The 16,553-nt window shown below is 42.1% G+C and overlaps 1 protein-coding gene across 3 annotated transcripts in view; it reads right to left on the reverse strand.

Moving 5' to 3' along the window:
* LYRM4 (LYR motif containing 4) overlaps window positions 1-16,553 on the reverse strand; it is a 147,278-nt gene that overhangs the window by 95,862 nt on the left and 34,863 nt on the right. For all 3 annotated transcript variants that reach the window (XM_032141499.2, XM_032141500.2, XM_058432121.1), the window contains exon 2: window positions 10,560-10,680. In XM_032141499.2, the coding sequence (XP_031997390.1) occupies window positions 10,560-10,680 (121 nt within the window). The remainder of the gene's footprint in view (window positions 1-10,559; window positions 10,681-16,553) is intronic.

Here is a 16,553-nt window from a genome sequence, read left to right on the forward strand (position 1 = left end):
TACATAACTCAGCATTACATCATCCAGTTACTCCTCCATGTGCAAGAAAACACACTTGCTGGGAGATCTGGCAGTCAGGCTTTCCCTTTACAGTCAGTTTAGTCAATAGAGAGGGTCAGTGACATAGCTCACCCTTGGTCAAACTCCAGCATCCACCAGGGTGTTTCTGGGACTTAGCAATCATTAGCATTTATTTTCAGAACCAGAAAATGTCAGGCATGAAAGGGACCTTAGAGATCCACTGAGCAACCCTCTTTATCCACAGGAGGAAGCTGGCCTATGAGGGCTGGCTGCCAGCTAGTGGGGGGTGGGAGCAGAACCTAAGTCTCCTGGCTCGCTGGGCCAGCAATCAGTGAGTATTTATTGGGCTCCCCTGGCATAGCTATCTCCGTGTGTAATTCCGAAATGCACTCACTTACCAGTGGAGTGGAATAGCCTCTGGAAAGAAACCCCAAGGATCTCAACAAGGCAGTTAAATTTAGGTTGTAACAACAGAACCAATTCCTGAAAAAATTCTTGTGCTATAAGGGATCTTGGAAACCAATATGCTCAACTTCTTACTTTTTACAGGTGAGGCCTAGAGGTGAGGAGTGATGCTATCACTAAGTGACAGACTTTGAAGGGGAATCCTTATGACTTCAGGGTTGGTGCTATTTTTACTCCATTGAGGAGGCGGGGGAAGTGGGGAGAAGAGAAGTGCTTCTTAGGCTGGATGAAGTGGAAATGTTTGGGGAAAAGAAAGTATGTAAAATACTGATTTAATTCCACACTAGCATTATTTAATCAAACTAAGGTCATTCTGGTCCCACATTTTAGAGAATTCTTAGAGCCTTTTCAGTATTCATAACTGACCAATCCATGAAATTGCAGCTTTAATTACCAGACTGGGGAAGATATAAAATTTCTGACACATCACTTGGCTCTGGTATTTCAAAAACACAATGAGTACAAAACTAGAATGGTACTCCTTCGCCTTTAGTAGAAACACTGAATGATGACATGACTTCAGAGAGAGTCAATACCATGACCAAAGATAGACAGCTAGGGAGTAAGTGTTATTAGGATTTAAATTTAGGTGTATCTTGCTCAAAACCTCTTCTCTTACTCACTACTCCTATTACATCTCAGGGAGGAAAAAGCCACGCCGTTTTTAGACTGATAGATGTATAATTAGGAGAGATCTTCCCAACAGCACTGATGAAATGAGCTGTCACATATACACAGGTGAAATCCATCCAGTCTGAAAAGAAAATTCAGCTGCAGCTATCAAGGGCTCAGGAAATGAGTGCATGCCCTCATATACACAGCAGGCAAGGGGTCATCACCTCCCTGCGCCTCAGAGGGTGCAATACAAAAATACAAATTAACACAAACAAGGGGGAGCCCCTTGGATTGTCCTTCCTAACACTGTTCCTTTGTCATCTTGGGAGAAGGTCTTCTGCATAAGCAGGACTAGAGTCAACTTTGATTACTCGAAAGGACAAGACAAGCAGTGAGGCATCAAAAAGTTTCCACTTAAGGGTACTTCAGTGATAGCTTGTCTGGAAAAGCACAATCGGAGCTGCAGCCTTCAGATCTATGGGGAAATTCTGAGCAAATACTTCTTAAATAAGGTGGTTGAACTTTCACATTTTCGGAGTGTAGTTTTTGTATTTTTTTTCTTTTGAAGGCAGAGAGGGAGAGTGTTTTCTGATAAGTGATAAAGGAGCCTGGCCTCTAGGGATCAAGCTATTCATGAGCCTACAGAGGGTAAGCTGTTACCTTCTAACAAGAGCTCTAAATGAACAATTAGAAAAAGGAAACATGCATCTTGCCACTGTCTTTCATCTTCAATGTCTTGTCTCCTTCTGTCAAGATAAGGCCACCCATAATCTGATCCCTCTTCTGAGGGCTGGCTAACAAGTGAGAGTGCATGTGGGCCCATCATTCTCCTAATTGTGTGTCCTCGGGAGAATTACTCCAGCATGCCAGGTCTGAATTTCCTCACCTAAAAAAATGAGGATAAGAGTTCCTTTCTCTTAGGAGACACTGAGACAATGTATTCAAAGTGTGGAGTACAGTGTGTGGTGCACAGTGTGTGTGTAAGGAAGCAGCACTGACAAGCACACACCATCACTGCTGCCACCACCATCATAAACTTGACTCTTTACAGATGTGGTAAATTAGGCAAATAGGCAACTTGCCCGAGATCATGAGGTAAAAATACCATCTGAGCTGAGAACTTCCGCTTCTTGCCTATGAGACCAATGTGCTTTCTCTGCCAGAGTTAATAATATCTGCTTCCACTTTAGGTGCTTCAGCGTCAAAACAGTTCTTCAAGGAATTCCACAGTGAATGATATGAGGACTAAATGGGAGAAGGATGGACATCATAACAAAAATTCCCAAATGAAACTCTTGCAAAAGTTTTCTATACACAGCATTACTGCTGCCTTCTTCGGGGGCTCTCCTGCACATGGAAATACACTAAAGGACAACTGTTGTATATGAAAGACGCATAGGGAGACAGGCTTCTTCTAGAAAGGAAATGGAATCTCGTTTTATGCACATTATCCTCAGAGGAATCAAGCAAAACTAACAGGCAATCTCCAACCAAATGAGAGGCATTCCTTCCACAGGAATGCCAACTATGGGAATGCTGTTGCCCCAGACTTGAGGATTTACTGGAATTTCTAGAAAAAGCAGGGAGGAAATTAGTTTAAATTCCTATTTGAAGACATCTTTTTATAGCTGCAGAGGAATTATATATTAAATAGACTGAAAAAATGAATGTCACACAGGGGCCAAGCTATAAAACTAAACAAACTGTCTCATTGCCTTGCTTTCTTAAACTTTGACAGGGGGCTGGGGAATTTTCCACTCATCTGGAAAAACTTCTTATATCCAAAAGATACAGGGTTCACTCAGGGGGCAGTTCCGGTCATTGTATATAAATTCATGTTGCTTTCCTGAGGATTTTTATTGAAATCCAAGACAGAGTATTTAAATCTCCTTTGCCTCTGATGGGTTTATTACTACTTTTTATTTTATTATTATTATTTTTGAGATGGAGTCTCGCTCTGCCACCCAGGCTGGAGTGCAGTGGTGCGATCTTGGCTCACTGCAACCTCCATCTCCCAAGTTCAAACAATTCTCCCGCCTCAGTCTCCCAAGTAGCTGGGATTACAGGTGCCTACCACCAAACCTGGCTAATTTTTTTTGTATTTTTAGTAGAGATGGGGTTTCACCATGTTCGCCAGGCTGATCTGGAACGCCTGACCTCAAGTGATCCACCCACCTTGGCCTCCCTAAACACTGGGATTACAGGTGTGAATCTATTATTACTTTTTTATTACACCCAGCCTATTATTACATTTTTATTGCACCCAGCCTATTATTACTTTTTAAATATGTAGATTGATCCTTTGATTTAATCGTAGTTGATTTATAAAGGTATAGGGGAAAGTGCTGCTGGGGTATGCTTTTAAACTTTATCCCTGTTCTATTAAATGAGCGAACAGATGGGACATTAGAAATGGAAAGAGTGCTAGGTCCCTGAAGAGTCAAAATGAGAAAGAACTTCTACAAGGTCGGAAGGACCTCATAATTCTATGGTAACTCTCCATTTCATAATTATACGGCATGGAGTTGGTGCTCAGTAAATATCTAGGAAAAGCAACCATGGGCAATGGAATTCTAAACGATACAGTGTGTGTTACTTATAAAGCAGATGATGTAGAACATAGCTGAGAAGCCAACCAGGGAACAGGGAGAAGTCAAACCAAGACACCAGTATAAACATTAAGATGGGGCTTGGAAAAAGCATTTAAATCTCTCTTTACATTATTGTTCTTCAACTATTATTTCATTTTCTTTGGAAGAAAACTGTCTGATCAAAGATATATTCTAGTACTGGTAACACATCTTCTACCAGGAAGGAAGAAGGCTAACAGCAGAGGTGCTAACAATATGAATGAAATAATTCAATTTTCTGGGTTTCCTTCTAACAGAAAGGCTAGATGAAGAGAAGTCTTTGGAATCTATAATGATATAAATATATAGCTGGCATATAACTTTGTTCATCTGCAGCCTAAACTCTGTAGTGTTAAGTTCTTCGTGAAAAATGGCCAAGGAAAACCAGGCATAGAATAATTCAGTCTAACATGTATCAGTAGTTTCTGTAAATAGAGAAGAAGCGGACAGATATTTATATGAATGTTGAACCATGGGATTTTAGAACTGGCAGCAGCCTTAGAAATTACAGTATAATCCTTTGGTTTTACAGATGAGAAAACAGAGGGCTCACAGATATAAATTCACTAGTCCAAGCTTCAAATGACTTAAGCTTCCTATCCCTAAATACCAGCGTCTGAAGAATTTAATTTCATTCTTCCAATTAAAAAAAAAATCACTGGCTATAATTCATTTTGAAAAAGAAGGGGTTTATTTTTATTGTGGAAAAAACACAAACCATAAAATTTATCATCTTAACCATTTTTAAGCATTTAGTTCAGCAGTGTTAAGTATATTCACATTGTTGTGAAACATGACCAGAACTTTTTCATCTTCTCAAACTGAAACTCTGTACCAATTAAACAATTTGCCTTTTTCTCCTCCTCCAGCCCGTTATTCATCATTCTACTTTCAATTTCTACAAATTTGACTACTTTAGACACCTCATATAAATGGAATCATACAGTATCTTTTTGTGTATGGCTTATTTCATTTAGTGTTAAGTCCTCAAGGTTCATCCATATTGTAACATGTAACAGGATTCTGTTCCTTTTTAGGGCTGAATAATATTCTATTGTATGTATATACTATATCCTGTTTATCCATTCATTGTTGATGGACATTTGGATTGATTCTACCTTTTGGCTATTGTGAATAGTATATAATCATTTTCATGTATTTTAAATGTCCCTTAGAGATTGACTTCCCTTTATTCCACTAAAACAATAGGCATATAAATTTTATAAATTCTCTCAAACTATCAAATATTAATAATACTTAAGGTAAATGCATACCAGTAGAGAGATGTGGGGTGCACTATCTGTTTTCTTGCAAAGGCCCTCAAACATACCTACTTTTTCTTGGGCTGTTGTAAAAGGATGAGAACTGTGGGTAAGATATCACTTTCATTCAAGTTTTAACCACCATCTAGGGAACTGGAGCGGATATTGCAGTGACTGACAATGAGAGAGGGCCTGGTCGTGATTCACTAGCTTCTAATTTCACAACAGCACATTCAAAGACTGAACCATATAATAGCAAATAAAAGTAAAAATAAGTATGGTTTCAGACACTCAACTACCACTACCCCAAACATCAGTAAATTCAGCAAATTACTTTGCTTAGTGATCTACAAAAGGAAAAATAAAGTGTAAGCTAAGAAACACTGAAAATGCTTCATCTCACACTTACATTAACAAAAATGGAAGCTATGTGTAATATTAACCCCTTTCCAATGATCTTTAGTGGCTGTACACAGTATCTGCTCTTAATTTCTTACAAGTGCAGATTCTGAATTTGGGTGTAATACATCCACCATTTTGAGTTGCTTAACTAAAAAAGCACAAGCTTAAGAACAGCTGCTGTGGTAGAAAATAGTGACCCCTGAAGAGCTGATGGGAAGATGGGCATGACTCCAAAACCCTACCGTTATCTAGAATTAGAACACATCCAGTTTATCTTCTTACTGCACAATTATGTACTATAGTAACAATATATTTTTTCATCCAAATACTTAGATTTTGCTGAATATTCCTGAAATCATGATCTTAATTCATGTGTTCAGGGGAATCTCATTAGAATCCAGAAACCCAGTTCTGGCAACTTCTCTGGTGCTGCATTCCCATTCCTGTTTCCCATTCCCAACACTCTCTTTTACTGTTTTCTCTAGACATGAGGCTATGAAGCTAGCTCTAGAACAAAGATTACAACTCTATTTCAAAATGCTTAGAAAATATTTTCTCTTTGGTAAACACTAAATCTCTACGAACCTCACAGGGAAGGAAGGCGCCCCAGTGATGCTGATGTCGCAGGTCTCTAGAAGATGTTCGAAGAGCAGGTGCTAACAGACAGGAAATAGTGACACAAAACAAGGTACACTAGAGTTGTTTAAAAACCAAAGAGGTGTGGCAAACTGCAGAGCTACAATAAGCCAGGGCAGTTTACTGACAGTTATTCTAACCAATGCCTTGCAAATAGGGTCCAGAGGAGTATCTTTATTTAGAACAGCAAAATGGAGCAAAGTACAAAGACAAAAGCAAAATCTGGCTGCCTGTTTGCTGTTTCTGATGTAAAACACCTAAGAAGCCTTGTTAATTGTCTGGGGTAGAAATCCTTTGGTGCTTCTTTGCTGCTCAGACTGTTTGAGAGCTATTTGCCCAACCCTGCAAACCACCTAGGTTTGTCCATTCTTTCTGGCTGCAGCTGGTCTGGACATAAAATGCCTCTCAAATCTTTCTGATCTCACCTGGGAGGCAGATAGGGAAATTAGGTGTAGTGGGGGCTAGCCCAGAACTTGCTTTCAGCAGAGAGGGAGAACCTATAAGAGCTTTCAGGGTCAGCTGGCTTTACAGAATCATCTTATATGGAAATAATGGCACTTTATCAAAAGGTAGAAGAATGTCTCTGCTAATTCTGGGATATGACATGATGCATGAAGTTGGAAAGAGATTCGAGACTGACAGACTGGATGGTAATTTTCCAGGGGAGACGTGGTCCAAGAACGTTAAGGAAAGAACAAGTGTATGTCTGGCTTCTACTGAGTGGGCCATAATCATGGAAAATGGGCAAAAGGAGGCTGACTTGCTTATCATGAAAGAAAAACAAGCTGCCACTTCTTGGAATGAGAGTAATCCTTAAGGGCTGTGTGAGGGCTAATAAATGCTGATGTATCTCGAATCCCACAGGGTTGCCACAACGAAGACTGAAGATCTTGCACATTAAGGACATAAAGGAAGAATGAATGACCTCTGAGGAGAGTTGAAGTGGTCCTTAAATATCATCGGAACAAAATGGGAGGATGACTTAAGACTATCCTTCAGTTTCTACTGACTCAGGAGCCCATGTCCTTGAACTTCTGAGCTTGCTCTAAGGAGCTAGAAGACCTGAGCTCACACCTGGCCATGTGGCCTTAGACAAGGCTTCCAGCTTTCCTGCGTCTTGGTTTCTCTACCCAGAAAACCAGATAATTTTTGTCCAGAGACTTATTTTAAAAAGCAAAACTTACTAGGGTTATGGGACGGCGGGGTGGAGGGGTATCATGAGCACCACAGCTGACTCATGCGACCGAAGAAGCCGCCCTCTGAAGAATGAGTGGAACACAGGGGAAGCAGGTAAGAGTTGTGGGTGGAGGATTTCAGTGTGAGCACTGCCTTTCCGGCGTGCATGTCTGGCAGCTGGAAAAGTGGCTGTGGGCTTCCTCACTGGTGGAACAGTGAAGCTGGGATCCATGTGCACCTGGGCGGGTGGGGCTTGGAGTCCAAATCATCCAGTGGAAGAGAGACTTGATATGAAGAGTATCACAACTCCATGAGGGTTAATATGTCACGATCCCCATCAGATTTCCATATTCCTTTCATGGTTCATTCCTTCAGGAGGGAGACTGCGGGTGGCCAAAAAGACACCCTGATTTTGGTGGTATAGACCCTGCGACTGAGGTGTATGATCTCAGGGAACATATTTCATGCATTTATTTAGTCAGTGAAAACTTAATAAAAGCCAGCTCTATGTGGGATGTTCTAGATCCTGTGGATAATAACAGCAAGCATTTGCATAACATTTCCTATGTGCTAGCATTATCCCGGGGGCTTTGCATATGTTACTGTACTTGATCCTCACTACAACCAACAAAGTAGGGCTTTCTTTCATTTGCAGTTTGCATTAGGCACTGAGAGGTTAAATATCTTGCTCAGGGTCACACAGCTAGTAGGCCGAGTCAGGACGTGAACACAGGCCAGCAGGGCAGACCCCAGAGTCCATGCTCTTCCCCACCCAGTGGAGATGATGACAGCAACAGGGGAGATCCCTGTCCTCATGGCCCCTGCCGTCTTGCAGAAGAGGGAGAAAATAGACAAGGCCACAAGTAATGTCATAGTAGGTACTGATAAGTGCTGTCAGGAAAACTAAGGCAGGGCAGGGGAGAGAGAGAGTCTGTTTCAGATAGTGTGGTCCCAGGGGGGCCCCTACGGGAAGGTGAAATCTAAGCACAGGCCTGGGTGGAAGGGGAAGGGAGCTACAGGAACATCTGGAGGGACTCCTCCAGGCAGGGGGTGCACAAGCATTGAGATGGGAGCAAGAAGTTCAAGGAAATAGGGAGAGTGAGGGAGAGGAGTGCAATGGAGGGCCTCTGGGGACCTCAGACAGGCTTCAGGTTTTATGTTAGGGTGTCACGAAGCAAGAACCTTGAAGGGGTTGAACGGGGCAGTGGCCCGATCTTTCTTTTGAAAAAGATCACTGTGGTGGTGGTGTGTGGAAAACAGACCATGTGTGGGGTGGAGTGGGGCCAGGGGCACCCGGAGGACAGGTCAGAAGACTGCTACAGCAGCCAGTTACAGAGGACAGTGTGCAAGAATACAGACTCTCCACCTTGCCGTAGGCTGTTAGTCCAAAGGCAACTTATGCCAGCTTGCAGCCAGATGGCTTAGGGAGCCACTGTGCCTTACGCCCTAACTACGGTAAAGGGTGCACGTAGATTCAGGAAGAGTCTTGACATGAAAGGGAAGTGAGTAGAAACTTCCCAGCTGCTGCTGTCTAACTGGTTCTCTGAAGGGGTGAGAATGCTTTCATCCCTGAGGTGGTGACAGCAAGCTGTTCTGCAAGGTCGCCGTGGAAGCCCTGGCCCCGCAGTGTGTGTTCTCCATCAGGAAGGTGCAGTGGCCAGGCTGCCCTGGGGAGGGCGCCCTTGCCCTGCACATGCCACTGCTCCAATGAGTCTGTCCTGGGAGGAGAACTCACTGGGATGTCAGATGAGGGCCAGTTTAGTCTTTTTTTTTTTTTTTTTTTGCAAGGGTAGTTTGAGCATTTCAAACCAAGAAGTGACACAGACAATTAGATACAGCGGGAGAAATGATGGCACATATTATTTACAATCCCCCTTTTCTAAGCAGTTTATACTCTGGATAATTTTACGCTAAAGATAAAACCTGCCTGTTTTGCCAACCTCTACACAGAGTAAGTGCCAAAGAACAAAATCTTTCTGAGTTTATGCAAAATAAGAACTCAGCTGCTTGTTCTTCTATGCTCCACTGCTAAAGGACCTCATAAAATTCAACCACTGGTGACTGGAAATGCCATTGTTCTAGAGTTTTCAAAATGTTGACTCACATAAATGCCACTCTCAAAGTATACATATATGTGCAGATCAGTTTCTTTTCTGAGTACCCTACTATCCTCATGGCTTTAGAGATCATTTCCTAGGCCTGTCTGAGTGTGGCAGTTACTCTATTACTAAATAGCTGTAGAACTCAAGGATGGTTATGAGAATCCGAAATGCTATTCTAGAAAGAACTGTTACATTATGTAGGCAATATAACAAGACCTTTAATCTCGATATAAACTGCAAATTATAGTTTCAAATATTGCTTCTTTTTTGAATTCTTTTTAGAGTCAAGCATGAGGAAGGGTCAGGGAAAGATTATTATCTAATTTAGTGTCAGCCCAGCTGGCATCTCTTGATGATGCTAAAGAAGCCCTTTCAAAACAGTACAGCATAACTTACAAAAATGGTAAAGAGTTTCCCCCTCCACACTTTATAAACAAATTTCCTGCAAGTAAAAGAGAAACACGAATGGAAGCAGAAATGGAGTTTACTGCGTGATTGCTGCTAAGTCAAAGAAAAACAGTGAAAAGGTTGTTTTTTTTTTTAGAGAGCAAGAAAACCCATCAGTGGACGGTGACTTTAACCTCTGACATTCTAATTACTCTTGCGGATGTTACCAGACCACGCAGGAGATCATGCCGCGGCACATGCTCCACCCACTTCATGAGAATGAGAAAAGGAAGCACACGTCAAGGTGATCCTTGGCACTTCCACAAAACGAAAACTAACACACCCTCCAGGTTCCTTTACGGGGTCAGCACCCAAGCAGCTGTACTTTACACCACCTGCACCTGCAGATGCACCTCCCATGTGGCAACGTAATTCAGGTTCACCACCCACAATGGTGTCTTCAAGAAAAGGGCCACGTTCTGTTTACCCTGAATTATGATTAAAAACACTAGGAAAGGGAGAATATATTTATACTCTGAAATATATCCAAGTATACATGTGCAATACATCTTACAAAAACTTAGCTTTCAAAAAAAATAATGCAGAAGTTTCTCATACTTAAAGTATCAGCTTTCCAGAAGGATACACTCCCTCGAAATTCTGGAAAGCTGATTATTTTAAGTTCAACTTGAATCTGAAAATATGAGAGTTCACCTTTACATGTCTGTATTAGTACAAGGAACAGAGTTTCATGATCCTGCTCTGTAAATTGCCAACACCAAAAGCACTGCTGACTAATCAAGGGGAGTATGTCAAAGTTTAAAGCTCTTAATGAAAAACAGTGCATCGTTGAACCATCTTACCTGTCGACGAATTACTCCAAGGTCTCTCTTGGCTTTATTCACTAGGGTTTGAATTTCTACAGGATCCTTTACATTTTTATTTTCTCTGAAGGCATCTCTTATCCTCCTGACAGCATATGTTCTAAACGAATTCAGAGGAAAAAAAAGAAAAGGTGTCAGTGTGTCTGAGGCTATGCTTTCAAATGAATTTTAAAGTTTTTCCTTTAGAATTAACTGTCTAATCTTCTCCTATGGATAATCCACTTTGATCTTTGCTCATGGCGCAGGCGGATCCATTACCATTCTGGGATGACTAAGGAAACAGATTTAGGAAAATAAATCTACTCAACAAGTCACATACAAATGGCAAACTGCTACTGAAGTGTTCCTTAGATTATTGGTTCTTTTGCATTATTCACATCTGGCTTCACTCCATTTACATGGATAATTGAACCTTTAGTGTTCAGAGATAAATCAAGAATTCAGAAGTTAGCTGCAGTGAACCATGATGGTGCTACTGCACTCCAGCCTGGGCGACAATGCAAGACCCTGACTTAAAAGAAAGGAAGAAAAAAATTCAGAGGTGAAATGATGATCACATTTGCATGTACCCAAATAGTGACCTACGCGTTCCAATCCTCGTCCCATATTCTGGCTCTCACTTCCCTTTCCGTGGTCCACATTAGGATCCCACCACAGTTGAACCTGTGGAATTAGGCCAACATGCCTTGTTTACCTCCATCTTGAAAGTGCACATGCCTACCACCCACCCGCAACCAGACAGATCACTTGCAGTACAGGACAGCAGTTCCAGAGCAAGGCTTGCCGATCAGACAGTAGCCTAGCTCCAGCTCCTACTGTTTGTGTGAACTTGGGCAAGCTTCTTAACGTAAGGCCACGTCTCCTTATCTGTCAAAAAGGCATAATACTGCTAAGTGCTGCTGGGAGGATTAGGCTTCATAACGTGTGTCTGGAATTTGGCCCAAAGCCTGTTATATAGAAAGACTCAATAAATGAAAGCTATTCTTCTTAACACTTGTTATGCCTTAATGCAGTTACTATTCCCTCTCCTCATGCCATAACCTTGCCTTCGTCCTGCATCCTTACGGTCACACCACAGTGTGTGTACAGAAGGTAGAGTGGTCTGGATAATTAGCCACAACAGACAACTCAGCAGTCCTTGGACACAGTCCCACCCTCAGATGGCTATGGCCTATCCCTCGCTCTACCCCAACTACTCCAGATTGAAAGGCACAAGACTAAGGAGGAGCAGACTGAGTCAGGCACGTGAGACACCATTTTCTCTATGTTTTTTTTTTTTTCTTTTTTAGAGATGGGGTGTCTCTCTGTTGCCCAGGCAGTGTCATGATCATAGCTCACTGCAATCGCAAACTCCTGGGCTCAAGTGATCCTCCCGCCTCAGCCTCCACAGTGGCTAGGATTATAGGCACCCACCACCACGCTTGGCTAATTAAAAAAACTTTTTGGGGGATGGTGACTTGCTGTGTTGCCCAGGCTGGTCTTAAACTCCTGGGCTCAAGCTATCCTCCTGCCTTAGCATCTCAAGGAGCTAGGATTACAAGCACAGGCCACAGTGCCTGGCTCTCTCGTCTTCTTAATGATCAGACTGCTCTGCTTTTAACTTTGAGCACCGGTTAAAGAATCCATGTGATGCCAGTAGTAATACTTAGCAATAGAAGAACGGAAATACAGGCAAAGAAATGAGAGGAGGGAATATCAATTTCCTTGGGAGCAGCGGGGAGGGGGTGTTGGAAGCTCATATAACTTATTGGGAAACTTTATCTTAAAAAGGACAAATTTTGTTTTAGATAAAGTTTTTTAAAGTAAAAAGGCATTTTACGTTAAAAAATTCAAATGTCAGGTCTATTTGCATTTAAAAGCAAGAGTAAAACTAAATCTTATAATATTACGAATCATAAAGAAGAAGGGAAGAGTTTAGGAACTGGTGCTTTCAGCATGTAAGACACTGCGGAGACTTTGATCTTAACCCTCTGTGAACCAGCTGGAGTATTTCAGAGGAGCTGCTGAGCGCTCAGTATCAATCCTGAAGGGCTACGGCGATTGGGCATGGAATCCATGTACTAGCAGCTGCTAAATAACTGGGGCTCATTCACTTCTAAAGGGATATGGGAGGATTTTACAAATAGAATACATCAGATACAGACTCTCCTCAGGTGCAGCTGCTAGTCTAACAAGATTTTAGATAGCAGCTAGGTAAATTAACAGCAATTTCTGGCACATTTTCTTGCATAGCCTGATGGCTATTTATATAACACAGTATCACTGTTCTTCTTGACACCCACACACTCCTCCAAAGCAGTTTCTTTTTTGGCAATGATGGCAGCAAAGAGGGGACAAAATAATTTAATTCTAATATTTGTTCCATAGACAAAATTGGTTTATAACATGAATTTACCTCCAGGAATCATCTATTGTTTCAATTTTTCATTTCGTATGCTGCATGGGCTTCTTGGAAAAACAAAATGGGCAACAGAAGTCATTGCTAAACTCACTTTTCTAAAAGCTAGTAACTAGCTTAGAATAGCTAGGAAAAAAGGAGTACTGTTTGGAATGTAAAGACCTAAGGTCTTCCAAAGTTTAAGGAAATGAGAAAATAGCTTAAAACACTCAACAATTTATATCAACTGAGCTCAAGGCCCAGGGTCAGGATATTCTGCTATGTATACTTGTTTGTCTCCCCAGCTCTCCAAAGTCCTTACCTAAAGAAAAGCAGCTCTAGATCTTGGAATTAAATGTGTCTAAAGCAATCAAGTCATATGATTCAAATTTTCAATGCACTTTTGAGATGAATGCTGTAATGGTTCTCTCCTGTCTTTCTGCCTCACTTAAAGCACCAAGTGTTATTCTTTGCCCTAAGGGAAAATATTTCACTGGCTCAGAACCACAAAACCACTACTGCATGAGCAGTTTCTTCCTTAGTTGTAAGAATTCTTATTTCGAATGATCACAGCTTTGTGAAAGTCATCAAAAATCTGATTGAGTCTTCAAATTTGGTGGGAGTGGGTTAATCACCAATTATTTCAATCCTGGCCCTGCCCTGGTTTTTACCATTTGCTTTTTTTTTTTCTTTTTTCTTTGCTTTTTTTTTTTTTTTGCAGATTCTGGCTATCAGCCTCTTGACCATACCACTGAGCAAGAACATTTCAAAGAAAAATTTGCAGATGTTGCAGTGAAAATGGCAGCTAGGTGCTACACAATGCCGTGCATTAGGACGACCCTAACGAGTCAGACGCTGTCTGAAATATGGCATGAAAAACTAACACAGAAAGGGCAACACAACCAAATACAAGGCAGCAGCCCCACAGCCTCGGATGCTCGCACACACACCGCCCTTTCCACTCTCCTGAAGCTTGGCAGTTTCTTGGTGCTTCTTTGCGCAGGAGACTCCCATTTGGCTTTCCTTCTCCACCCCAGCCTTTGCTCTTCATTCTGTCATTAGATCTCAAGGCCCACAGGTTCTTACCATTACCATTGCAAGGATTATACTCTTTTCTGAGATTCCTCCACTGAAAACTCTAATTTCCCAGCTGCACAGCAACACAGCAGGCAGTAACGAAAACTCTTCAGTACTTGAGGTTCTGCTTTACTGTCCCCTCCCAGAAACACCAAATGCAGCCATAATCACAGCCTCTGAGCACTTAGGGGCTCATATCAGCTTTAGCATCCAATGTGTGATGTGGAAACCACCTAATGTAATGCCTTTCATTTCTGTCATCTTCATCAGCATCTCAAGTGCTGGTTTCTCTGTGTACCCATCCTATAAACACATCCGTGCCTTTTCTTGGTCCTCTGCAACCTGAACTCAAGTATCCTAGGAATAAAAGCTGAATCCTTTCTACTGGCCTCTGTGGGGCAAACTCATCTACCTCCAACGACTTGGAAGGACACATCCTCCACCTACTTGCCTTAACTGAAATGTGCAAGAGGAAGCTGCTAAATTCTAGCATGTCCCCATATTCCACAGAGCCCAGAGGAGGGTGCTGGTGTATTCCGGGAGCCTGCTGCTGCTTTCAGATCACTGATTCACCCTAACGCATCTTTCAGGCCATGCCATCTGACAATACTGTGTTGCATGCCTCCATGATACTGTTACTTGTTAATTTCTGGAGGTCAAGTCTTCATATTCAAGTCTTAATGTCTAAAGAGCATTCATTGCAATACACAGACCACCAGTTTTAGGTTTCTTTTTTTAGAGACAGGGTTTCACTGTCACCCAGGCTGAAGTGCAATGGCGCTATTATAGCTCTCTGTAGCCTCAAACTCCTGGGCTCAAACCATCCTTCCGCTTCACCCTCCCAAGTAGCTGGGAATAGAGCAGCATACCACCATGACCCGCTAATTTTCATTTTGTAGAGACAGGGTGTCACTATACTGTCCCAGGCTGGTCTCAAACTCCTGACTTCCAGTGATCCTCTCGCCTTGGCCTTTCAAAGTGCTGGGATTACAGGTGTGAGCCACTGTGTCTGGCCTAGTTACTCCTTCCCAAGCTCCTTTGTGGGCTCATCTCATTCTGCTGCACCTTATATGCTGTATTCTCTAGGGCACATATGTGAACTATTTTTCTTATTCATAAGATCTCTGCCAGTAATTGCATCTGTCAAAGGTTTCACCTGCCATATAGATGCCATTGGCAACCAATATTTCTCTAGTCCAGACCTTCCTTCTGAGGTCCAAATACATATACTCAATTGCCTTTTGGACTTGTCAACTAAAATATAGACTCTTCCAGTGAATACATTCAAAACTGAAGTGCCCAGCTGGGCGCAGTGGCTCATGCCTGTAATCCCAGCACTCTGGGAGGCCGAGGCAGGCAGATCACGAGGTCAGGAGTTCGAGACCAGCCTGGCCAACATGGTGAAACCCTGTCTCTACTAAAAATACAAAAATTAGCTGGGCATGGTGTCACGCGTCTGTAATCCCAGCTACTTGGGAGGCTGAGACAGGAGAACTGCTTGAACCCGGAGGCGGAAGTTGCAGTGAGCCAAGAACGTGCCACTGCACTCCAGCCTGGGCTACAGGGCAAGACAATGTCTCCAGGACAAACAAACAAACAAACAAAAACCTGAAGTGCTCATGATGATCATTGTTTCCTTCCTCAGGTCGGAGAATCTTCATGCGGTCAACTGCTCAAGTCAAATACTTCAAGACTCATCCTAAATTCTTTCCTTTCCCAGAACTCCCTATATGCAGCCAATCACAAATCTTCCAACTGTAACTTTCCACATCCCTTCTGAATCACCTCTACTTCTCCAACTCCTCAGCCCCAATCTTGGTTCAGGCTCTTCTCTCTCAAAGTTATTTAACAGCCTTGGGGTATGGTGTGTGTATGTGTGTGGTGTCTAATCAAATGGATCATGATGCCTATGGAGAGGAAGCTCAAGGATCATTTGAAGGTCACATGGACTCTGGGTATATAACAGAGTGAAGAAGAGCAGAAAGCTTCTTTCTGATAATGTGAGCTCCTAGTACAATGTAAGTCCCACATAGCAGGAACTTTAATCTTTCTGGCTCACCACTGTATGTGTCTGGCACAGAGAATATATTCCATACACGTTTAATGAACAAATGAGCTTATCAAAATATCATAGGCAATATCAAAAAGACCTTCAAGAAAAATATCAATAATCAATAATGAAAACAAAACAATGAAAAAAGGGTTTGCAGCAAAAAGATTAAAACAACTTCTAGAAGGCAATGATTACAAAATTCACAATTGGAATTTATTCAAGAAATACATACTAAATGCCTACTATGCAAGCATTATGCCAGGAGCTGGGAATACAGTGGAGAATAACTAGGGTACTGGTCTCAGGTTCGATGGGTGACAAGATCTGTAGATAAAGAGATGAAATAAGAAACAGAAGCCATTCCAGGTTAACACAAAGGGCCCAAGGGGACTGGAGTGAGGTAATGGAGTGTGGTCCTTCTCTTGAATGGGATGGTGTTTTCACATGCTCTTAGGTTTGTCAAATC

Source organism: Hylobates moloch, unplaced genomic scaffold (genome assembly GCF_009828535.3).
Source record: "Hylobates moloch isolate HMO894 unplaced genomic scaffold, HMol_V3 SCAFFOLD_20, whole genome shotgun sequence".
Lineage (NCBI taxonomy): Eukaryota > Metazoa > Chordata > Mammalia > Primates > Hylobatidae > Hylobates > Hylobates moloch.